Source organism: Melanaphis sacchari, unplaced genomic scaffold, assembly GCF_002803265.2.
Source record: "Melanaphis sacchari strain LSU unplaced genomic scaffold, SCAv2.0 Contig119_pilon_pilon, whole genome shotgun sequence".
Classification (NCBI taxonomy): Eukaryota; Metazoa; Arthropoda; class Insecta; order Hemiptera; family Aphididae; genus Melanaphis; species Melanaphis sacchari.
This window is the reverse complement of record NW_020270468.1, coordinates 367837-395409: the sequence shown is the minus strand read 5'-3', so window position 1 is coordinate 395409 and position 27573 is coordinate 367837. Positions and strand designations below refer to the sequence as shown.

Here is a 27573-nt window from a genome sequence, read left to right as displayed (position 1 = left end):
CTGCTTAAGGGAGCGACAACTCAAAACGTCACCTGTCACACTACAGCAGTACTATCTACTTTAGACGCAGCCATTTAAAACTTCTGGAACATAGAAGAAATACCTAGAGCTGCTCATATGACTAAAGAAGATTTGATTTGTGAAGAACATTTTATAAAAACACACTATAGAGAAAAAAGTGGACGTTATGTGGTACGTCTACCGTTCAAAGAGCCACCACCTGCTGTGAATAACTCCTATCAAGTAGCTGTAAGCAGGTTGAAAAGGGTTGAACAAGCTTTCAAAAAGGAACCAACCCTGTGGACAATGTACAAGGACTTCATGTATGAATATGAAAATTCTAATCATATGAAATTAGTTCAACCAGGTGAGCAACAACCTTTAATTTATTTGCCACATCATCATGTGTGCCGGTTGTCTAGTTCTTCTACTAAATTAAGAGTGGTGGTTTTCGATGGATTAAGTAAAATGAATGATGGGCGCTCGTTTAATGATTGACTACCTAGTGGTCATAATATGCAAAAAAACATTGTTGATGTCATCACACATTTCAGATTTCCAGCCATTGTGTTTACTGCAGACATACGTCAAATGTTCTAGCAAATACAAGTTCACGGGGACGATCAGCAGTTTCAAGGCATCGTATAGAGAGACAATCCATCGAAACCTATACAGAGCTATAAACTTGCAACAGTGACGTATGGACTGATCACTTCATTATATCAAGCCTTATGTGTCTTAAAACAATTAGCATTGGATGAATAATACAGTTACCCAATAGGATCACAGGTCTTATTAAATGATTTGTATGTTGACAAAGTCATGTCTGGTGGTGATTATATAAAACTCAAGAACTTATAGCATTATTGAATCAAGGAAGTTTTGAGCTGGGCAAATGGGCGAGCAACCATAGGGAAGCCTTACAACACATACCCTCTGAACACTAAATTAAGGAGATTTCATTCAAAGAAGATACAGATTCCATCATTAAAATATTGGGCATCAATTGGAACACAACAAATGACACATTCACATTTAGGGTGGAACCCATGAAAGTTATATCTCATCTAACCAAAAGGGAGTTATTATCTGAAATCGCAAGAAACTTTGATCCTTGTGGTTGGTTAGCACCCCTAGTAGTTGTTGCTAAGTTAATAATGCAACAATTGTGGCAAGAGCACTTAGAGTGGGATGACCACATTCTGCAACATTTATTTAACGCCTGGAAGATACATAGAATGTCATTCAAATTTTTAAACACATTTGAAATACCACGACACATAATGAATTCTGCAGCGCATAGTACATTTTTACTGCACGGTTTCAGCGTCAGTTCTGAAAAGCCTTATGCTGCTGTAGTCTACATCGTTTCCACTCAAAACCATTTGGTACTCATGTTGCTTATAGCAAAAACTCAAGTTGCACCAGTTAAGAAGATGACCATTCTAAGATTGGAGTTATGTGGGGCGCTGTTACTTCCTGAACTCACTAATGCTCTACTTCAATCAATTAATATTGATACAATCAGTATATTTGTGGTCAGATTCAATTATCATATTACATTGGATTGGTAGTGATCCAACTAGATGGTTGACATTTGTGTCAAACAGAGTGGGACAGATTCAAACCTTGACGCCATCAGCAAATTGGCAATATGTTCCTTCAGCAGACAATTCAGCAGATATGGCCTCAAGAGGTTTAAACGGCCAAGAGCTTGTATCAAATCAGTTATGGTGAAATGGTCCCAGTTGGCTTACTACCCCGGCAGAGTGGCCAGTAATAGAAAATTATGAAAATTCTACATTCAACATTGAAGAGAGAATGGTGCAATGCAGTCTACCATTAACATCCATGTCAAGCCTTTCACCAAGTTTGTAATTACTGAAGCGTTATTCTAATCTAGAAAAACTAGTGAGAATTGTATCTTATATTATTCGATTTTGCAGGAACTATAGATCTAAGGCCAAGCAGACTGTCGGAAGCTGTGCTGTAAGTGAGAGGCACCAAGCACTGCAGTATTGGATACGTGTAGTACAAGGTTCAGAATTTAACATGGAATTAACCTCCCTAAGTAGACGTCAGACAGTAAAGGCAAATAGTCAGCTTGCTGGTTTGAATCCATTTATAAATGAAAAGAGAATATTAAGAGTGGGCGGTCGACTCAAACATTCAGAATTGGCTTATGATATGAAGCATCCTATTATTCTACCAAAAAATCACTTCTTTACTACATTGATAATCAATCAAGTGCATCTACATAACTTACATTCAAGCTTGTCGGTTACTATGACAATTCTAAGACAGAGATACTGGATCATACACAATAGAAGCTCTGTCAAACAGGTGATACATAACTGCAATAAATGTTATTGATTTCGAAAGACAAAATGTCAACAACTTATGTCTGATTTACCTACATCCAGAATTACTTTGGCAACTGCTTTTGATAGAGTTGGTGTTGATTTTGCAGGTCCATTCAATGTCAAATCCAAATTACGCTGTCAAACTTTCACAAAATCTTACCTAGCACTGTTCATATGTTTGACTACTTAGGCAGTACATTTGGAAAAGGTAGATGGATTAAGTACTGAAGATTTCATTACTACATTAAGATGTTTTATTGCTCATCGAGGACATCCAAGCGTTATCAGTAGCGATAACGGTACAAACAATAAATTGTGTGAGCTGTATAAACTAGTTAAGCAACCTGATCATCAAAACTCAGTTACCTTATTCTGTCAATCAAGAGAAATTCAGTGGAAATTCATTCCTCCTGCTTTGCTTCATCATGGCGGGTTGTGGGAATCAAATATTAAGTCTACCAAAGGTATTTTAAATAAAGTCACAAGAGACATGTGCTTTACTGCTGAAGAGCTAAACATCTTATTTTGTCAAATTGAAGCCATTCTAAACTCAAGACCACTTCAAGCTATCTCCATGGATACTACTGATTATTCAGCTTTAACCCCTGGACATTTCTTAATAGGAAGGCCACTTCTCTCTTTGCCTGAACCAGAACAAACAGAAGTTCCCCTCAATCGTTTGACTAGGTGGAACCTTATACAGTAACTTCAGCGAGGATTTTGGAAACAGTGGACCTCTGAATACTTATGTTCGTTACAAAACAGGCCCAAGTGGCGGTGGTTCAATCAACCCAATCTGCAAGTGGGTGACCTTGTTGTAGGGAAGGGTATCCAGACCTCACCTACACAATGGCCATTAGCTCGAATCACTCAACTGCTTCCAAGTACCAGTGATGGCCAAGTAAGGGTAGTTAAAATCCACACAGCTGTAGCCGAACTGACTAGACCCATCACAAAATTAATCAAGTTACCTATTACTCAATAATTAATTTATAGTCATAAATTTCTATTTGTTATTATTTAATTCATTCATCATATTATGTTAATGTTTTTTTTTATTTTTACTTATTTATATTTTTTATTTTTTTTTATACATTGTATTTGTTAAATGCACATTTTGTATTTTGTTGAAATCCTCTCGGTCTTCAACGGGGGGAGTATGTTTGGACATATTTACTAATTTCCTATACTTTTACTATATTATACAGTCCACTACTCTGTTATCAAATATCATGTTATATTATTATTATTATTATTATTTTTAGTCCATATGTCGTACGGAATATATTATACATTTTGTAGACATTTATTATATAACATCAACATTTCATTCACAACGGGTAGGTTTATGCAAAACAATGCATATTGCATATCATGTTTATTTTTCAAAAATGATTACCATAAAGCTAAGTGCATCTTAAAATGCATTCCATCTAAGACCATAGAAAATAACACATTGTTTAGTTATGTACTTTTATAAGCAACAATATAGTTTGGTAGTACTTACTTTATAATAATCATTAATTAATAATTAATAAATAATAATTAGCTATAATTAAATATTAAATTAAAATACCTTATAGCATTAGGAACTATTAAATAATATCTTAAAATATTTTTAATTTTGTCTGCTGCTAAAAAAACATTGGTTTTGCTTATTAAATATTTTTTGGCATTTACCAAAAATGGTTTACAGTTAATAGTTCTATATGGAATTTTAATTTTTTGTAAATTGTATCTATCAATGGTAGCCAGCACATCTATGTTTAGTTGAAAGACAATTATATAATACTTCACCATCAGTCATAGTGTCAAAATATTTTCAGCATACTCTAATTCAATTATTTCAATCACATCGTGATTTTCATTTTCATTATTATCATTAAGCTCAGAAACACCAAATGTCCTATAACAAAACATATTTAAATTATTATAAACTCAAAAGCATATTTCTATAACTATAAAAATTACCTAGAAGCTTTAGCAAAATGTTAAGCATTATCAGTTACAAAGCAGGTTGTTTTTGATCGAATATTAAATAAATTTAGAATTTGCTCTATTACTTCAGCTAGTTTAACATATGTAAGACTTCCCATCTCTTACATACTAATGCATTGATTTCCGCAGTAAGGTTTGCAGATCTAACCAATGTACACTGAAACCTATAAATACTTTAAAAATACATAGCTTTTGTTAGAAATAAAATATTCCAAATTCTAATACCAGATATAGATTATAGAGAATCATAATATATTGGTTAGTACTTAATATGCATAGTAAATTATTAAACTAGAGATGATGGAAATATTAGAAGTATAAAATACATACACAGTTATTATTTTATAATATATAATTATATGACAATCTATACTTAAACTTGTATACCACATATCTAACCTTTTAACAGGTATTTTTAGTGGCATACACATTGATGATACGTAAAACTGAAATGGCTTAAAGAAGTGTATGGAGGATCATTAAAAGAGATATGTTTCAGGAATCAGGAATCATAACAAGAAATGATGTAATTAACTACAAGGTAGGGCTCAGTAATTTAAGCCAACATATTTCCTGGTGCTAAATTATAAAAATTCTGGTTGCACATGACCCAAGATTTCCTAAAATAATTATAATTTTAATCCTGTAAGGTAAAATACAGAATCATATAAACTAATATTCAAATTAAAATTAATTTAAAAAACACTAACTTTTACAATAACTAAGCTTTTGAAAAGAACATTTAAGAATTTGGTATATAAAAAAAAAGTATAAAGAACTGATGATGTACTGTATAATAAGTTCAGGTTACAAACAATTGGCTTAGGACTGAATTTAAATGAGAGAGTTTCTTTTATATACTGGACATTTGATTTATAATGCAGGTACAAAATATCTCTTAAAAGAAATACAAAGACATTAATTTATTATTAAATGAATATAAAATATAAAAAAAATTAATATTTTATGAGAGCATACATTTTCAAAAAAAATTGTATTTTTTAAAATGAAAATATGAAAGTGATAATAGAAATTATGTAATTGTCCCAACCTGAAATTTGGAAACTAATTAAGTTTAGCCAGTAAAACAATAACTAAAATAATCACAATTCAATATTCACAATAACAATATGTAATTACCTAATAATAATTGTAAATAAATAAGATGACGTTTCAGAACAAATTCTTTACCAATTGGAAGACATTCTTATTGCCAATGTAGGTGAAGATATTGGAGGTTTGGGTTTTATTAAATTTAAAATATCTAAATTCAAAATAATACTTATTTAGTAATTATAAATATATATTAATTAACCGTAGAAATAGAAAGACGCCAGATCTAAAATTTATTAGACCAATGATAAATTAATTAAGACCAGTTTTCTAGTTTTAAATCAAAATATATTTTATAATTTTCATCTTAAAATTAAAAAACATATTTTACATTTGTCTTTTTTTCAGTCCAAGATATCAGAGATTTTTGAAATTGAACAACAGAGAATTATAAGAGAACTAGAAGATATCCCACACATAGCAATAGGCCAATAGATAATAATACCATTGCATTAAAAAGACAAATAAATTGTTATGATATTTGCCTTAGTAATTGAAAACACAAACTTGCTTGCCTTGTGGGCTCAAGTATTTGTGTTTTAACTGTGTGGGTTAAGGGTTCTAAAACTAGACGAACATTTTTACATATTACCATGTAAATATTATCATCTCTTATTATATTCTATTTGCTTATTGTATATGTTACAGATTGTAAATTCTTTATTTTAATAATAAAAGAAAAATAACTGTGGATCAATTATCAAACCGATGTCTAATTTGCCATAGTATGATCATAAACACATGTTTTTATGACTTAATGGATATCCGTACTATATTTTATTAATTTAAATTTTTAAACATGAATAATAGCCATTCTTTTATGGTTTAATAACTTAATTTCATTAATGTGGAGTTTAATGCTTTAAATTATCTTATATGCTCCTTGTGTAATACTGAGTTATGTTAGTACCCAATACTATAATATTATAACAGTGTACTTAAAACAAATTTTATTTCATCTATGTGTGAATATATTTAAAATTTAATATACGTAGGTACATCACACAAACAATACACAATGATACATAATCAATTATTTTTTTCTATTGTTTGTATAATAATTTTTCATTAAGAGTACATTGCATTCATTGTCTCAGTTTTTTCAAACACATAACATGGCAGATTTTACGTTCTGAAAAACCTATTTAATTCATTTATACTTAATACTACTAACAATTTACCTTTGATAAAATGTATCAATTTTAAAACAATATCTGATGAACCTCGTGGATTTTTTTTTGTATAATAATTTTTAAGCAAGTTATTAATACCATAAAATTTACAAATAACTTAGAATATTAGAATGTTCATAACTTGCTTTAAAATTAAAATTAAAAAAAAAAAAAATTATGAGATTCTCTATGTAATATTCTTACTTTTAAATTTTATGATAGGTAAATTAACTGTAATGTTAGTATAAATGAGTTAAATGATTTCTTTTTAATGGTAAATTTGCAATGTAATGTGTTTGTAAGACAGAGATAATGTATTAAGGAGTAGTGTCCTCTTAACTTTATAGTAGTTTACTTACTTATTGGAAAATTACATGTCTTATACTCTTCAAATGAATATTTTCAGCTCACAACCACTTAATATTAATAGTTCTACTATTTACAGGACTTTTTTTAAGGGTAACAAAATGTAGGTATATATAAAATATAATTAGTCAAAAATTAATGTTACAACACATAGGTATAATATGAAATTAAAAAATCAATAGTTTAGCAAGTAACAGTGTTTTTCCAACACAAATTAATTATTTTCTTATTTAAGTTGACCATTATAATAACTATATGAATTTAATAAAATAAATTAAATTCAGTATTTTTAATAATCTTATTATCAAATTTAGAAATTCTAAAATTATAGAGTACAATTTTATTTAAATTATAATTGACTTTAATACATATACTATATAATTATAAGAGAGGATGGGACTACATACTTAAGACATTAAATGCAATCATTATATATGAACTCAACAAATTTTTTCTAAACTCTTTATAAACATAAAGTGCACTTAAATAAATATTTAAAAATGCCTACTTAAATTAATTATTGTTAATTTTATATCTGATCGTCTTAAAATGTATTTTATTTAATTACTAACAGTTTTGTAACCTACCAATTAGTAGTCAATACATTTTTCTGTGAATAACTCATAAGAAATAAACTTAGCACATTTTTTGTTGTATATCTGCATTATATTAACTAATATGTTATAAATATACCTTATTTTGTATAAAAAAATTAAATATTGTTTCAATGAAAAGACAATCTAGTTATTAAATATTATTGTTTTACTTACAGTTGCGTACACTAAGTAATTGTACTTACGATTAATTATTAGTGCTTTACTAAACGTACCACGTTGAAACTATAATTTTTGCTCAATATTTATAATCTTGTAAATAGTTATGTTTTTTTAAATTTTAAATGAGTCCCATTAATTTTTATTTTAAAAGCCATGTTGATTTAACATTTTATTAAAACAGTCGATAAAAAAATAAAGTTATTTGATTATTATTATAAAATAAATTAAATGCATTTTGTAATAAAGTGGCTTAATTATCATAATTATTTATAATTTTATCATAAGTTATCCATAAAATGACTAAATAAAAATTTTTGTAACAGCGAGATGAATATTCAAAAAGAACTAGTGGAAGAGATACTCTCTTCTCATAAGGTCATAAGCGGAGCTTGATAAATTTATTTGGGGGGGGGGGGGCTCAAGCTTTATATTACTTATAGATTATAATTATTAATACCTTCTTATTTGCTTAGAAATAATCTCGTATATATTTTATAAAACCAAAAAAAAAATTTTAAAAATAAAAACCATTTAGCATGTGGCAGCTAAAAATATTTATAATAAATAATAATAATAATAATAAATATGAACAAATAAACTAATAAACTATAAAAAAATTCAAAAATAAACAGTCAAATAAAAAAAAAACTGATAAAAGAGAAATAACTAACTGTTTTATTAAATAATATTATACATTTTAGGAAAAAAAAAAGATTCCAATTTTTATAATTATAAAATAATGATTTCAAAAATAAATATAAATGAGTAATGAACTATAAATTATTTAAAAATATTAAATTATTAATTGAATTCTTCTTGAACCACATTTGGCAAAGTCTTCAAGAATCCGTTTTGAATCAATTGATGTCTTTACTATATAATTCATTTTCTATGTGTATTATTGCAAATTACTAAATCGATTTTGAACTATAGAAGTCCTTAACCGATTTTTAATTCTTCTCATAGCCGAGAAGGATCGCTCACATGAAGCTGAGTTTACTGGTATACTTAGTCCCACTTGTAACAGATTATGCAAATTAGGATATAATTCTAATGTAACTGTTGAAAGCAAATCTTGAATAATCCAATTATTTTTCATTTGGGAATTTAAATAATTATTTACAATCATCATTTCAGCTTTTAATATATCTTTTTTAATTTTTAAGTTATCACTATAATATTCAATGAATTCTAATGAACCATTAAAATCAAGCATAAAATAATTATCAATTGATTTTGCCAATTTTTGGCTTTCATCAGAAAACCTAGTTTTCCAATATTTTTCAATTGTTAAATTTTCTTCACGAGCTCCAATTTTTGAAGTTACTAGAAACAATTTTAAATATTGATTCTTAACAGGTTTCCTTTTTTTGAAAATTGTTCATAATTCATACAAATGTCAAACTTTCTTGAAAAATTAGTGATATCATCCCACAATAGTTTAAAATTCTTATCAGACCTTTTTTCTTGTAAAATTTGTATTACAATATTAATTGTTGAAGTTGCTTGGCCTAATGTCATATTTTTTTTTTGTAATGTTTGACTTAATATGTCAATAGCTAATAAAATGTCGTAAAATACAAATAAATTAAAAATAAATTGTACTTTTTTTATTCCCTTTAACCCTTTCACCACGAACCTACACGTTTGTGTATATAAGCGTGTATTGCTTTAAAAACGAATACAACATTTTACAAACATCAGATTAAAAACGAACATACACATTTGTGTAGGTATTATTTGACCCCCCTAAAACCCTGGCATAAAAATTTTAATTTTTTTAATATTTTTTGTACTATACATTTTTATTTTGGGTTTTAGAATGTAAAAAAAAATAAAATAAAAAATCTAACTACAAAACAAACGGTGAAAATTAACCTACACGATTGTGTAGGTTAGGATTTTGTAATGAATATTAACTATAAAATATTATTAAGTTGCATATAAAAGGAATTAATGTAGGATAATTAATCATACTATTCATTGGGATTTATTTTAAAAGCTTGATTTATTAATTAAAAATACCTTGTTTTTTTATTTTTAAAAAAAATTAAAAAAATTAATTCAAATAACATTAATTTACAATTTTGTGAAATTATGAATTGTTAACATATTATTTTGTATGAAACATTTTAAAACAGTTGTTTTTATTAGTTAGACACAAATAAATATTACATTTCTTACATCTAATTCTTGTCCTACTTTTACATCCTTCTTTTCTACAATTTCGAGCTGTGCTTAAGTTGTCAACTTCGGGCCAATGATCATAACTGTCGTAACGCTGAAAAATTTTAATTTATTTTTTAATGTATGTATTAATAATACAGAAAATAAATTATAATACCTTCATTTCAGAAGGAATTGGAGATCTGTAATTTTGAACTTTGACTGGTGGTTCTTCGTTTGAGTCTGAATTTGTTTCTTCATTTATACGTTTTTTTGTAGGAGTTGATAACCATTCTTTTGCTACGCTTATTTTGAACTCTAAGAGATCTTTTATGTTTTTACGAGGAATATTCATTTTTATGGCATCGTTTTTGTATTCCATCCATGCATTAACTATGGCTAAATCAATAAAATGAACAGCTACTTTGAGTGTCCATTTTTTTGTCTTTATCCAAGTACGATATGCTTCCATTTGCTGGTTACACAAATCCACTCCACCCATATTTTGATTATAATATTGTATTATTGCTGGGCAATTGACATTGATTTCTTTATTTTCTACTTTACTCCACCTCTTAACAATTTGGTGTGGTTCTGCTCCTGTCGCTGTTGATACAATTGTAACACATTTGCTATCCTTCCACTTAACGGCTGTAATTTTATTGTCGGCTCTAGTGAATTCTTCCCATACACCACGATTAAATTTTTTATCAATTGAAAAATGAACATTTTTTAGTCGGTTTGACATAATTGTTCCTGTTGCATATATACCAATCTCATTTAAACGGTTCATCAATGGAATTGTTGTAAAATACCGATCAAAAAACAATGCTGAACCTTTTGGAATTGTTTTTGTTAAATGTAAAACCACTGCGGGTCCTAAACCAAGAGTGCGATCATCAAATGGTGTATCAGAACCTTGATATAATTCAAAGTCAAGAACAAGTCCTTTAGAAGTAGTAATCACAAAGTTTTTTAGCCCAACTGGGCGAGGTTTATTTTTTACGAATTGCCTATGTGGACATCTACCAGTAAATGGTACCATTTGTTCATCAATTGAATACATTCCGATGTATCGTGGTATTTCCCTACATGCTTTTTGAACACAATCAATTATTGGTTGTACTTTCCAAAATTTACTTGTATTTCCTGCAGGACGGTTATTTACATCAACATAATGTAAAAACGTACGTATAGAAGTAAATCTATCTCTTGTTATCACAGATGAAATTAAGTCTAAAGTAATACCTCTCTGCCAATACATGTTAAGCCTTGGATATTTAATAATTCCCATTAAAGCTTGAGCACCATAAAAAACTTTAATTTCATTAGGAGTCGTTTTCAATTCCTTCCCCTTTTGAGCTAAAGCATACATATTAGTATACATAGAAGCTTTTTCAAAATGTAAATTAGGAAAGTATTTTTCAACATAACTTATAGGTAGGCCTATTTCAATAAAATTATGTGGCCCATAAAATTCAGGTAGTGGTATAGTAGCAAAGGGTGTTTGAGACCATCCTATGTTTGGTGAAACTTGAGCACTATTGGAAGCATTTGTAGTTAAGATGTTAATACCATCATTAGAATTAGAAGCTACATTAACGTGATTTGTATTAATATTATTGTAAATATCACTTATAATGACATCATTGTCAATATTTGTAATATTTATGTCATCTGTATTAAAAATAGTATTAACCTGATCTTCATCAGAATCCAATCCAGAACAGTCAGATTGCCCAATATTTGTTGAAATTGTAGGTTGCCATGTTCTGTCAACATCAGAATCATCACTAAAATCGTCCAATTCGGATTCGTCGTTTAAAACGGAAAGTATATCACTCGCATTCAATTTCGCACGACGCATTTTAATACAAAGTTATAAAATTATGTGATCACAAGAAAAAATACAAATAAACAACTAATCTACACATACGTGTAGGTTCACGAAAATCGTCTGTATCTCTTAAAAGACAAACGGTTACTGTCCGTATGCACCACAATTATAATCTTATACTTCATACATCGAAGAATATTTTACGATTAGACTATTATCGGTAAAAGCCACAACATAAAAACAAAACAAAAACAACATTATAATGCAGTGAGAACAATGAATAAAAATTTTGGGTTATTTTTAGAAATATCCAGTAGTTCATGTTTATCCATATGTAAACATATAGTATTTTATCTACACAATCGTGTTGTATAGGTGTTAAAACGCTATCTAAACTAGTTTAACCACAATAATTTTTCTAACTGAAATACACATTTGTGTAGGTTCGTTGTTAGTAGACTAAAAATAAATATATTATTTAGGATTGCAATAGGTCTAAGTTTACCTACACATTTGTGTGTGCTAGATATTAAATACACTTAAGCAAAAATAATAACTCGTAGTGAAAGGGTTAAAATACCAACAACAGCTTTAACAACATATTTATTTTTATTATTATTTATTTCTTCTTCTAATGCATTTATTATTGATTCATAATTAATTTTAACATTATGGTAATTTTAGTACCTACATGCCCATATAGTAGTACTTAGCTGTGTAAGTTCGTGTGGTTTTAACCTCAATTTTTTTTTTTTGCATTCGAAATATACTAAAATACTGTTGTATATTATTAAAATCATTGTCTAAATTAAGATACTTTTCCACACAACTAACCAGGCAGTTATTCACTCGTCGGCTTTATGACGTCGAATGACTATTATATTTCATTATCTAGTTGAATAATTTTTTTTTCTAATTTCGGATTTTAACTTAAGCATTTTTCATTATTTTAGCTACAATAGGTATCAAATTATTAAACTTAAAATAAAAATAAAAAAGTGTTATTATGCCTTTTAAAATTTAAACAGTATATTTGTGAATGATATACAAAATATTAGATACATAACTATGGTATGTATTTGGGAGGATAATTGAAAACTTAGGGGGCTTAGCTCCCCCCCAAGCCCCCTCTAGCACCGCCTATGAATAAGGTAGTAATCGTGGGAGGGGTTAATTTTGCTTAATATTGGTTTTGGTTACACCCGTTTCCTCAGATTAGAATTGTATAATACAAAAACATAAAACCAAATTTCATAGTTATAAATTATAATATAATTTTCTATATTATTGATAAAAATATTCATTATCCTCTTGATAAAAATAAATAAATTAATAACAAGCATTTCAAGTACATAAACGTTCAATCGTAGTCAACATAGGATTAACTGAAACATTGAAATGTCGGTTCAAAAGATTGTTTTATTAGTACTGATGTACAAACTATACAATCGAAAACTATGATTATTATCATTGTACACACTTTCAAGAGCTTAGCTACACCTAAATCTTTAGGTAAAAGTGCTATATTTTTTTAAACAATTTAGTTATTGGGTTATTAGTAGAAGCAGCAATTATGCTGCTGTTGATTACAACAGATTTGTCTTTGTTTATAAATATTTTTTAATATCATTTGAACATCTGTGTTTTATATTAAAGGTAGAATGATATTTTTGACAGCTTTACAACTGATAAACAATCCAAGTGTTTTTTTTTTACACGGATATTTTATTACAATATTTTTTATAAAATTAACATAAATGTGTAATAATTTAAAATAGAGTAAAGTTTAGAAACAATTATGAATCATTAAATCAATAAATTACCTTAATGCTTAATTATATAATGTGTTGTTATTTGTTAATATATTACCTTGTGATCTTCGTGACGACTACTCAGCTGATGTTTGTCGTGAACACAGAATAAGATGACCAATATATATTTAAATAATGAAATAAGATTTAAAACTACTAAACTTTTTATTTATAACACTTGAACACGTTTATGTTTATATTTTTGAAATAATTTATTTTATAACAGTATCTTTTTGCATAGACCAGGCGTGCCCAACCCGCGGCCCGCGAGTGTTCCGACCGGCCCGTGACCATTTTATAAAAATTAGAAATTTGTATAGGTGTAAAAATAAATTATTATTTATAAAAAATTTTATTTTATTAAGCTTTTAAGAATCACAAAATATATTACAGTTTTTAATTTTAATATAAAAAAATGTATTTGGAAATTAGTGTGAAATTTGAGCTTATTTTTTTTAACCAATCTTTCAATATTCGGAGTGAAATTTGAAACGCCAATTGTTTCGAGACAAACTGATATTCTCGAATACAGACATTTTTTCTGAAATAATTACTTTTATACTTGCTAAGATACATTTTTTAACGAATTCACCAACACTAAAACTTTTATTTTCGCGAAATATCAGATTAGCTACTTCCTAACTTGCTCGAATGATCTCATCCTTACCTTTATTATGTTTTTCAAATATATTTCCTACTTGTTCACTTTTGAAATTTTGTTTGAATTTTTCTAACAAAGAAGTTCTAAGATTCCCTAAAAATATAAATTTAAGCATTTATTTCAACATTTTACTTAGCAAAATATCTAAATACCCTCTTCAAAAAAAATAAAAAAATTATGATAAATATTTACCTTTACAATTGACGTATTTGTTTTGATGTTTACTTTCATAATATCTTTTAATATTAAACTATTTTAAGACCGCGACGGTTTCGTAGCATATCAAACATATGGCTTTATTATGATACTCAATAAAAAAAATAACTGAGACTCCAATTATCATTAAAAACACGGCATTCGATATCAATTTTGCGCTTTTTATTTTGAGACATTTTAATGTGAACACAAAAATGTGAACTAACAGTTTCTAATAACGAAAACAAACCAACAACTATAGCGTGAAAATATTCAGTACTTTAAACACATACGATTAAAGTCATAAATTCAATAAGTGATAATATTATATCCTATCGTAGTCTATAATTTATTCCGGTCATTTATTCCGTGATCGGAAAAAATGTACAATAGATATACCTAATGTCTTAGTATCGTAGTCTTTTACCCTTGCTTTTGAGCATCTATACAAAAGGATCAGAATAATAACACTAGTGCGAGGCTGTGGCCGAAAATTGCCTTCTTATATGTTATGTGTGTGTGTGTGTGTGTGTGTGTGTGTGTGTGTGTGTGTAATGTGTTTGACATTTCAGTCTTTTGATAAAATAATGTCACTATTTAATCTATTAATTTAATTAAAATTTATATTCTTAATGTCTATTAATTATAATTGATTTATGATATATTTTAAAGCTAAAAGATACATGATGGTTTAATCACACATCATTACAAATGTTTTATTTTGCCTATTTTAAAATAACAATTTAGAATGTTTAAAAAAAACTACAATCAACAAAATACATTAATATACAACTGATACAAATGAATACTAAACATAATGAAAATTATTTAAAGTCGAGTAAAAATTCCTACATTTTGCTGTTTCAAGATAATTAAAATATTTAGAGGAACACCTGTTAGAAAATCAAGACGTTTGGTCATATTAGTTATACATGTATGTAATAGCTTAATAAATAATAGTTAAATATTTTTAATTACAATTTTTCATGAAATAAAGGTTGTATAACTGATCTTATTCTGATAAAGATTTCTTAAATTATTTATTAGTCATTCAGAAGATAAATTTAAAGGCTAATAATGAAATGAATAATTCTATTTGATTTCTTTAGATATTAATAAGATACATTTTATAAGTAGCTGTCTAATATTATCTACTAATTACACATAATATGACTGTAATTTTTGTCTAATAATAATTAAATATATAATGTGGTTAAAAAATGCTTCAATTATTTAAATAAAACAAGTGTTGAATCTAAAATTTAAATAAATAAATACTAAGTAAATTAACAATTTTTTTCTAAGATATAATAATTATTTACTAATGCATTACTATTTAAATAAATCAATAATCAAAAATTCAAAATCAATACTAACATTTAAGTACTGAATAATTTATATTTTGATGTGTAAGGATGTGTAAGGCATACTTGCCATATAATAAAATACATTTTAAAATAAAGGTTCTGTTTTGAACATTCATCATTTTTATTTATAATAAAATAGTTAAAACTTAAATAGTTTTATCTTTTATAAATGATAAATGTTTTTGATAATATTCAATTAAAGCTTGTGGGCACATTTTATGAACAGCTTCAGCTGGTGCTATGTCAGGACCTTCATTCTCTTTAAGCTTCAACTCTATCATCACCTGACCATTCTTCATTTTAGCAACACGCATTACTTTATCAGCGTTCTTATTAGGCTTTGACCCATTTCCTGTGCTGCTTAACTGATTATCTTCAGACACATTAAATTCTACACGTCTTTTTTTCAATGGAAGAGAAGTATTTTTACATCTTCTAGATGGACCAGCTTCTGATGTAGATGGGCCAGTGTCAGATATAGAAGGCTCAGCATCGGATGTAGAAGGCCCAGCGTCAGATGTAGAAGGCCCAGCGTCAGATGTAAAAGGCCCAGCGTCAGATATAGATGGGCCAGCGATAGATATAGAAGGATCAACATCGGATGTAGAAGGCCCAGCGTCAGATGTAGAAGGCCCAGCGTCAGATGTAGAAGGCCCAGCGTCAGATATAGATGAGCCAGCGATAGATATAGAAGGATCAACATCGGATGTACTCGTAGAAGGACCAGCGTCAGATGAAGCATGATTTGACAGTTTGCGTTTACGTCTACGTTCTTCTTTATTAAACTTTCTAATTAAAACTGGACAGGAAAGATTCTCTTCAGGTTCCCAAGTATTAAAAATATCATCATAATCTTTCCACTTAAGAAAGTATTCGTTATAGCCATTACTTGCACGGAAATTTAAAATGTTTTCAACCACATAGTATATATCTTTGGATTTAGAACTAAAATAAAAATACATAAACATGTCGTTAATCAAATATAGAAATAGATTTATTATTTATTTTAAATATATTTGTTGCAAATAACAACCAAAAAAGTGTTACTAAACTGCTTTTGTATACGTGTAACCTCTACAAGTTTTCAAATCATATAATTTGTATGATTTAATATACATTATAGGTGAAATATTATATTTATAATAAAATTATACGCTATAATATTTTAGTTAAACATAAGTTTAATATTAATAAAAATAATTAAAACTACAAAATGAAAATTGTATATTTGTAGACTAAAATAAATATCTAATCTAATCATTGTAAGAATAAGTTTGCCAAATGGACAGGAATCCAATAATTTATACCCTACAAAAATCCCAAACATATTACCTAGATATGTAGAACATAAAATTACTAATGGCCAATGGGAAAACACGATTAGGTACGTAATAGGTATGTATTATCCATCTGTTAAAGCAGCGGTAGATCTTGGTCTTGTTCGGAGAATGAAATACTCGCAATTCGTTTTTTGAAAGACAACTAAATCACAACTATTTTTCAAACAAGTATTTAATTTTATTAAAATCAAAATTGACTGCGGCGATGGTTAGTGAACCTGAAAGTTGACACAAACCAGAACGTGTAAAAGAAAAGTCCAAAAATCGTTGTTGGCAAGTGGCCTGGGTGTAGAGGAGCTAAGGGGTGTTACATTTTCCCACGAGTTGGTCAGTTGGTACATTTGATATTGAGCCGCTAAGTTAGCAATTTAACACTTTCATAATAAAAGTTTTTTATAGTTAAAAAAAAGTTATTTAATTTAAATTAAAACATTTTATAACAGCTTATTTAGTTATTAGTTATATTATAAAATTAAAAATTTAACTAATAACCATGGTATGATTATGTAGGTATAATACATTAATGTTCTCTTTCGTGAATTCAATACTCGCGATAATGTGTTAAAAATAGATCAGGGGTTCAGTGCTTGTTTCTGACATTGGTTATCGATGTGTACGGTATTATTTAACACATTAGTGATCTACCTAAAAAAAAGGTCATCAGATAAAAAAAAAATTAGCCTAATAATATCTTATTTTACTTTATATATCGGGGTGGTGGGGGGGCTGCAGCCCCCCTGGCTACATCACTGATTTGTGATTATTACTAATCATAATAAACTGTAAACGCATTCAGCGTAAAAACGAAATATTACTTTATTATTTTGCTTTGATCTCGTTATATTATACGAAAAAACAAAATGAGTGACGCGAATAAAAGAAAAAAAACGGGTAAAGATAGAATGCATGGAATGCGGTATATAGTTAATTAAATGAGTATTTAAAAAAATCTTATAATGGCACACGTTTTGCCCCACATTTCCAAAAAGAGGAGTTAATTGATAACCTAATTAACGAAGTAAGAAGAATTATTGAAAAAGAAGTTTAAGAAGCAAGCTTATTATCAGTTATGGCCGATACAACCCTAAATAATTCAAACAAGGATCTATTGGCAGTTTGTTTGCATTATGTTAATGATGATGGAAAAGTAATTGAAAGATCTCTAGAAATAGCTGAAGGAGTAGACAAAACTGGCCTAGGAACAACTAAACAGATTATTGAAATTTTAACTAAACACTCTTAAGGTACAGATAATTTGCTCAAACGATCATGTTAGTAACATGTCTTGGCAGTGCAATGGTACACAAGCAAAGATTTCAGAATTGATTGGTCATAGTGTTTTTTATATTATATGTCAAACATACTAAATTGTTTGAACATGCATGCAATTTTAGTCTAATTGTGTCAGACATGATCGAACTTATACATATTTATTTCAGCTAGCAAAATAAAAGGTATAGTGTATTGAATAAAAAAATGTTGGATGTTGATAACATTACAATTAAAAAATTTATTCAAAACAAGATGGATAGCTTGCGCAGTCTATTAAAGCTGTTTGGACTTCATTCAAAGCTATAAGTAACACCTCGAAAAGTATTTGTTCAAATCTTATAATATGTGATAGAAATACTAAGTAAAATCATTTAGTATTAACAAAAAGATGCATTTGTTTTACTTCATTGTATTTTTGATATTCATGAAAAATATAATGTACAAATTTAAATCACTAACTGAGACACTAGAAAAGAAAAGTCTATGTAAAGTTAATGCTGCTGTTTTGATAGGAGGCTACAATTAAAAAATTTACAAGACATTAATTCAATTTTAGATAGAATAAATGATTTGATCAATAGTGCAAACTCCTTTGCAGTAAATCTTAGTATGAAAATCTGATTTCAAATTTCATCACCATAAAAGAAACCGGCCCACGTTGGACCAAAATATAGGCATTTAAGTTGATATAGCCTTTCATGTATTTTATAAAAAAGAATTAAAATGTATATTTTCTACACTTTTTAATTTATCAAAGGATAATTTAAAATTGTTTATTGATACAATAATGCCACTATATAAAATGTTATTGTTTCCATTCAAGAATGAAAATATTAGCATAGAGAATAAGCAAAATACTAAGTTAATATTTCCTTCCAATAATAATTTTGCTAAGTTGCAAAGATATCGAAGCAATTCAAGCTATTCTATTGAAAGAAATATGAAAAAATTTGAGTTCAATAATATTGATAATAACAACCACTTTTATTTGTATATAAAGTAAAACATATACTATTATTGACTAATAATATTTATCGATTAGCATTAACTGCACCTGGAAGTGTTACAACCAATTAACAGATGTTTAGAAGCTTAAAATTATCAAAAATCATTTAAGATCAACTATATCAGATAATAGGTTAGACTTATTAATGCTGTTAAACCTGGACATTAATTTATGATCGTTTCAAATATCTCCCAGCTATAGTAGTTAACATCTATCTTAATATTACTATCACCAATCACCATTAACCTAATTTTTGCAATGTATAGTCTAGATTATTTTTATTTTATTTTATTTTATGCTATCAGTCTGTTAATATTTACATATTTTAATTTATTGCTCAACTTTGTCATACAAAATATATATTAATGCTGTTGAGTATTAAAAAGTTATTTTGGATGGAGTTGATGTAAGATTAATAGCCAACACAGTTGTCTAATATGAAACAAAAAAAAGAATTCAATTTTTAAAATTCTATATTTGAATACCTACAAATTATTTAATATTAGCGATAAAATAATACTCATAAAATTTTATGTTGCAAGTTTTAATTAAATTTAACTTTATTTTATGATGTTTATGGCTAGAAATAATTAGTTATAATAATAATAATTTATCCAACTCAACTTAGGTAGGATACATAAATCCAAATTAAATGACCATACGAACTGCACTGATTACCACTCTTCTAAAGCATACTTATGATGAGGAAAGAGACTTCAGATATTGTTTATACAATAAATTATTAACAAAATTTTTTTAAATTAATGAAAATGAAAATTATTACCATAGTACTGAATAAAAATAAATAAAAACAGAATGGTGTACTCTAATAATTAAAGACGTGAATAAAAAGTATAATTTATTATTATTAATGATTATTTCTCTAAAGCAGGGGTCGGCAACCTTTTTAACCACACGGGCCATTTTTTTTTTTCAATTGTTCATCAAGGGCCACATTAAAAAAAAAAAAATTACATATTATGATATAATGCTTATAATTGTATTGCTATTATGAAACGGTTAGATTAGATTTTATTTATAAAGGAAAAAGAATTATATAATATTGAAAATTATATGAAAAATGTTATTGAACAAAAGTAAAACACAAAAATTAACCACCTTTGTGCGGGCCATCAAAAATTGCTTTGCGGGCCGCATGTGGCCCGCGGGCCGTGGGTTGCCGACCCCTGCTCTAAAGCATATATATTTTTTTAAATAATATCTTATCATTTATTGACTTAATATAATTTGGTTAATATTTATGAAATATTGCTATACCTCTCCTTTAGAAATAATATATAACCACTTATTAACCCAGTTACTCAAATCAGAATGTACTATTAGTTGGATCAATGAAAATATGTTTAATGATAATAATATTTCGAGCAGAGAGAGAATATTGTTTTTTAGAGTTGGAAAATTAAGAGTAAGTTCCCTATGATTTATCTTTCAGGGCTGCCCTGAACGTATGTGTATTGCATAATATTCTGCTTAGTTGCTAAGGACTATATAGCAAAAGTAAGACATAAAATGTAATACTGTCAACTTTAAAGTGGTTTGAGATCAGAAAATAATTGATGTATTATTTATCTGTTATTGATGGATTTTGTGATTTATTATATTAATGGACAAACATTTTTCTGTAACTACCATACGTGTGAAGACGTCATCGTCAAAATGACTGGGAAAAACTACACAATTCACAGACCTCAGTGGCTCAGTTACTCGCTGATTATATGGGGAACGGACAACATTTGCAAATAATGAAAACTGCGGGTAAAGACCGAGTTAACGGGATGTCTAAAGCCTACGTATATGCATAAATACTAGTTGTTACTCACCTGTTATTCATGTCGAAAACTTGTGAATGAAATGAACGAGAATCTGTGTACGATGTTGGATAAATCTGTGTACGATATTGGATAAATCAACCAGACGACAGGAATAAAGTAAAATATAAACCGTGAACACCAGAATAACGTAAACTATTGCTGCAAATTGCAATGTAGCGTTTTAATTATTTAATTTATGAAAAAAAATAAAGAATTATCGAACGGCTATCAACTGTTGATAATCTCCTCCATCTAAACAATGGTAATAATCGATAAACGAGCAAGAATGCGTCGACGAGGGCGTTGATAATATTGACAGTGTGTTCATAACGGGAGAAAAAAAATAATACGCGTGCCGACGTTTTTGACTAGGCTACCTGCCCCTAAAACAATAGGTAGGCGTCATGAACTATGTATGTGTGAATAGAGAATGGAATAAGTTTAAGTCATCGGAAGTAAACATTTTGTTGTACAATATCAATATCATAAACGAAAATACGCAACTAAATCAATTATCCGCGAGAATAAATTGTATTATTATTTATTTACACAGAAAATGAGTATTAGCATTGTGGTAACAATATTATTATTATTTGTAATTTTGTATATTTTATATCGTCGCTGTTATGCGTCTCTTTTTTATTGTATATCTTTTCTCTTTCACCAGCCGCCGTCGACCATCACGACGTCGCCATCTAGTGGCAAGACCTTTACTCTTTCACCAGCCGCCGTCGAACATCACGACATCGCCATTTAATGGCAAGATCTTTTCTTTTTCGGATAACGGACGTCACGAACGTACGTTATTTAGTCACGACGTCACAAGGCTCTTACCACTTAAGAGGTCGGCCTCCTTGACTACACCACCAAAATTATATAATAGTACGTATAAATTGAAGATTCTATTAATCTAATCTAGTGAAAATAAATTTAAAAATTGTTTATTTGTAAATTGTATAAGTTGAAGATTCTATTAATGTAGTAAAAAAAAAAAGAGACTACCTTAATGAGAGGATACCATACAAATAATATTACAATGTTATAGGGACGTATGGCAAGGCCACATAAAAGTTAATTATAATAATAATTATAAAACAAATACAAAAAAAAAAAAAGCAGAAAAATGGAAATAGATGATAACGATATCACAGATATTGTGTTTATATTATGTTATAAGATAATGTATGTGTAGTACTGATAGTTTTAATAATAATAATAATGATAATAATCGGTTAGGTACAATACAATTAGTGTATCGTAAAGGTAAATGTAATATTTACGCGATTCCAGTTCCCGATAATTTGTAGTTATGTAACGGTATAATGACAGTATCACAGTGAGATCACTGGTAAGCAATACACGCGTATGCGTCAGTACAACATCGCATACTGTATAGACATTTTATAATAGTTAATATTTGATGGGCACTCGAGAACCCGTCGACACGAATATTGCGAATGAGATGTAGGTACAAAAATATAATATTCTGGTTTAGAATCGAACCTAGTGTGTCTTCTGTTGAACTACATTCTTCCTACTTTGACCCAAACCATTAAACATCATAATCAAAAATGTTTTATCAAGGGAAATTATATTTTCTCATATTATTCTAGCAAATATGCCAGCAAAAAAACGAATATAAAATCCAATTGATAGTTAATAACAGACTTATTTTTATTCAATGACACTGGAATGTCAACTGTAGCATTTCTGTACATAAGTAATAAGTGTAGGTAAGTGTTTTATAATACTGATTTTATATTAAATATAGATAATAATAAAACGTGTAGAAAACTCAATTGATATTTAAAAGCCGATTTGGCAAACAAATTCACCTAGAACGTCATTAAATTTTGCAATTATGTATACATTTTTTAAAAAATTCAATAATACGTAAAAATCTCATGTAGTTAAAATATTTATGTATCAATCAGAAACCAGGAGAAAAGGTAAATTGGTCGAATCTCGGTAACTTCTGGTGATAACTCTAGCGTATCTGTCCACATCGTCATTTGTTGAGGCAACCATGCTGGTCTACTCCACCATAAATCTAATTTAGATATTGTACTTGCTTCAACTTCCTTTGTGATTAAATCGGCAGGATTATAATTAGTTGGCACATGATGCCACTGATGTGTATGTAAAGTCTGAAATCCTAGCCACTCGATTTACAACATATGAGGTAAGTTTTTTGTTTGAATTAATCTATGCAATGACAATAGTAGAGTCTGACCAACACCATTGATTGTCGGTTGAAATAATAATGTTTAACTTTTCAAGTTTAGATGAATCATTGTGCATTAGTTCAGATAATAAGGCTGTATCACATAGTTCTAGCCGTGGAACTGTAATTGGAACTCTTGATTTTGCTGTATAACGGTAAACTGTAACTGAGCCATTAATATTGATGGAGCGAAGAAAAACGCAAGTTCCAAAAGCTTCTTGAAAATCTTTAGAGAAACCATGCATAGACGTTTCTTTGTAGTTACTAGAGACTATACGTCTAGAGATAGACAGTGTTTTGAGCGGATAGAGGCTTGAATAAAATTTACTCTACTTAGACTGAAAATCAATCAACAAAAATTACTCTAGACCGACTTAGACTACAGAACTCTAGAACTCTAATCCATTTCCTAAAGGGAAATGACGCAGAGTTCCACACTTATCAGCTCCAATCCGAAAAATCGTTTAGAATTGTTATAAAGAACCTCCACCCCACTACCTCAGTATCTGAAATCTCCTCAACAATTGAGGAGATCGGTTTCGCGACTAGACAAGTCACAAACATTAGATACAATCTAACTAAAAACCCTCTCCCTTTGATCTTGAGCCGGACTCAAGTAACCAAGATTTCTTCAAAGTCACGTCACTCCTACATACAAAAATTAAGGTCGAAGAACCGCACAAACGCCGGGAAATCCCCCATTGTTTAAACTGTCAATCATACGGTCACACCAGGGCATACTGTGCTTATGCTCAACTCTGAGTAAAATGCGCCGAATACCATCACACCTCAACATGCAACAAATCACCAGACACTCCTGCTACCTGCGCCCTATGTAGCGGGAATCATCCAGCCAACTATAAAGGCTGCACCGTGCATAAAGAACTTCAAAGCTGTCGCCGTCAACCATTCACCACTACCAAACTCAATCAATATTATCAACAACACTAGCCCACTCTACATCCAGCCCAGCCAAGCAGTTCAACAGTCAACCATCCGCCGCCAAATCCACAAGGTAGATCTTATGCAAATGTTTCAGGTACCTCTACACAACACATAGCTCGCCAACAAATCCACCTCCTCTCATTGAGAATAATGCTCTTTCAAATTTTATAAACGAATTCAAGTCCATCATTAATCCCCTGATCACTCTCCTTACCTCTTTAATAACTTAACTTCTTGCCACCTAACAAAATCCCTTATTCATATACTTCCAACTCTCTTCTCATACTCACTTGGAACGCAAACGGGCTCAATAGTCATAAACATGAATTACTAGCCACATTACAAAACAAAAGAATTGACGTAGCACTTATTTCTGAAACCCATTTCACCAACACTTCTACTCTTAAATTACCCGGTTATAAATGCTTTCACACATGCCACCCTGATGACACAGCCCACGCTGGAGCAGCAATAATTGTCAAATCCACACTACAAATCTTCCCTTTACCTAATTATCAAACACCACATATACAAGCCTGTACCATATCTTTAACACTAAACCATCAACCTATTACATTATTAGCAACATACTGTCCACCACGCCACAATATAACACCAAATCAATTTAACGACTATTTTAATTATCTCGGATCAAAATTTACAATAGGGGGAGACATAAGTGCTAAGCATACTCAATGGGGATGCCATACAAACAACCCCCCGTGGCAATCTCCTACACCGCATCATAACACTCCAGCAATATAAAATACTCTCACCCTCTTCTCCTACGTATTGGCCCAATTCGCCCAGAAAAAGACCCGACATACTTGATATTTACATAAGGAAAATCTCAAATAGTTTTAACTGTCACATAATAAACCTAAATGAACCCTGCTCAGACCACTCCCCCGTTCTACTGACAATTGACACGTTACTCCCCATTAAACCTCTCCCTCCATCCCTCACGAATGGCAATATGGATTGGGAACACTTTCAACTTACACTGGATAAACAAATAAATCTAAAAACTCGTTTTAAATCTCCATCTTATATTGATGATGCAATTAACACGTTTACCAATTCCATCCAAACAGCCGCCTGGTCGTCGTCTACTCCAATACCACCAAAATCCACAAATCAAAACCTCCCTACCTACGTTAGACATATAATTGCTATTAAGCGTCGTGCCAGAGCCGTCTGGCAAAGAACTCAGTATCCCTCTGATAAACGCCACTATAATAATCTAACGCGAAAACTAAAACGCACCCTCTCTGAAATTCGAACAGAGAGTTTTAATAAACATCTCTCCTCTCTTACCGCAAAAGGCAACTCGATATGGAAAGCTACGAAAAACATATTAAGAACTCCACAAAAAATCTATGTCCTCAAAAATTCAGACGGCACTTGGACAACAAGGATGAAGAGAAGACAGAAATTTTCCGTGAACATCTCTCATCGACTTTTAAACCACACTACTCATTACTCAGCCCCATCAAAGTTGATGAAATAAACACATCCCTTGACTCTCCTTTGCCTATGACAATGCTACCCAAATGTATATCTTCTCATGAAGTTGCATACTTAATTAATAAATTACAGAAATACAAATCTCCCGGGTACGATTTAATCACATCTGAATTTGCAATTCATCTCCCAAAAAAAGCGTTACTGTTCCTCACTTTTATTTACAATTCTATGATAAGGCTCACCTACTTTCCTCTACTCTGGAAATACTCAATAATAACAATGATCCATAAGCCAGGAAAACCAGCAGAAATGCCTTAATCATTCAGACCAATCAGTCTCTTACCCTACTTCTCAAAAATTTTCGAAAAACTGATTCTTAAACGCCTCCTACCAATTATAGAAAAAAACCTTCCTAATACTCAATTCGGATTTAGGCGTAATCATTCCACAGTACACCAGATCCACCGTCTTGTAGATAAGATCTCCTTTTCTTTTGAAGAAAAGCTCATATGCACAGGAGTGTTCCTGGACGTTGAACAGGCATTCGATCGAGTTTGGAACCAAGGGCTCCTCCGCAAAATTAAAGCAATTTTCGCTCCATACCTGTATTTACTTATTAAATCTTAGCTCAGCGATCGCCACTTCTCTGTGTGCTCAGGAACAATTCTTTAAAATATTCCCACTACTCAAAACACAATAGTAGCCGACTTCGCGGACGATAAAGCACTACTTGCATGTCACTCTGACCCAGACATAGCTGCTTCCTTTATGTAAACCCATCTTGACCTACTATCCCCATGGCACACAGAATGGGGCCTAAAATTAAACCAAACAAAATCATTCCACTCTACCTTTACACTACGCCTCAGAGAATGTCCACAACTATTTGAGTAACAAGATTTTTGTCATGTATTGTATGTAAATAATTTATGAATAAAGCGTGTTTAATTACTTTAACGACTAAAAACTGTTGTATCCAAGATTTCAGAAATCATATTTTTCATTACATTTCAATTTGTATTTCTTATTTTGGTCATTTTATTTTAATGAATTTTGACTAAAAGTTCCAACAAATGTGGGCACATCTCAGCCCATATGTATCATAATTTACTACTAATTACATCATTTAATTTTAATATCTACTTTTTAAATACAATTCTTATAGAATTTTGACTTAATAATTGCTTGTTTATACATAATAAATACTTACATGCATAGTTTTTATGGATTGTATTTATAACATTTCAACATCTTAAAGTCTTTAAGTCAGAGGTTCCCAAACTGTGCGCCGCGGCGCCCTGGTGCGCCGCGGTTTGTTGTCAGGGGAGCCGCGGCTGTGCCTCGCTGCCGACTATGTTATCTGGTCTAAAAATAAACAACGATATTTTACGTTGACGAACATCGTCATTTTTATTACCATTATCTTGATTCTTACAATAAGTTATTATTACTATACTAAACAATTATTGTATTTGATAAAGATAAACGACTGTTCGTGTCTGGTGAAATTCATTTCTGCGTTAGTACCTATTTATTAACTATACACTCCGGTATTAGTCTCGACATGTTATAACATTTTGTTCAAGTTTCTTAAGAATATATTATATTTAGTAAGTTCTGTGATTTTCTTTAAATTGTGACTTTGTTCTGTGTTTAATTATT

At 29.6% G+C, this 27573-nt stretch overlaps 2 protein-coding genes across 3 annotated transcripts; one reads left to right on the top strand and one right to left on the bottom strand.

Moving 5' to 3' along the window:
• The first annotated feature begins 84 nt into the window (after positions 1–84).
• On the top strand, positions 85–3378 carry LOC112604094. 2 transcript variants are annotated; one of them, XM_025352961.1, is made up of 3 exons: positions 85–1870; positions 1947–2343; positions 2471–3378. In XM_025352961.1, the coding sequence occupies exons 1-3, from the start codon at positions 1830–1832 to the stop codon at positions 2525–2527; spliced, it is 495 nt and encodes a 164-aa protein (XP_025208746.1). In that variant the 5' UTR covers positions 85–1829; the 3' UTR covers positions 2528–3378. The 2 variants fall into 2 exon arrangements, 1 of the variants encoding a protein (XP_025208746.1); XR_003115204.1 differs by having other exon boundaries at positions 1947–3378.
• Positions 3379–15877: 12499 nt separating this feature from the next.
• Positions 15878–21510, bottom strand: LOC112604093 (heterochromatin protein 1-like). The gene is made up of 2 exons (XM_025352960.1): positions 21285–21510; positions 15878–16770 (listed from the first exon to the last, which is right to left on the bottom strand). The coding sequence occupies exons 1-2, from the start codon at positions 21293–21295 to the stop codon at positions 15972–15974; spliced, it is 810 nt and encodes a 269-aa protein (XP_025208745.1). The 5' UTR covers positions 21296–21510; the 3' UTR covers positions 15878–15971.
• Between the last annotated feature and the right edge of the window lie 6063 nt (positions 21511–27573).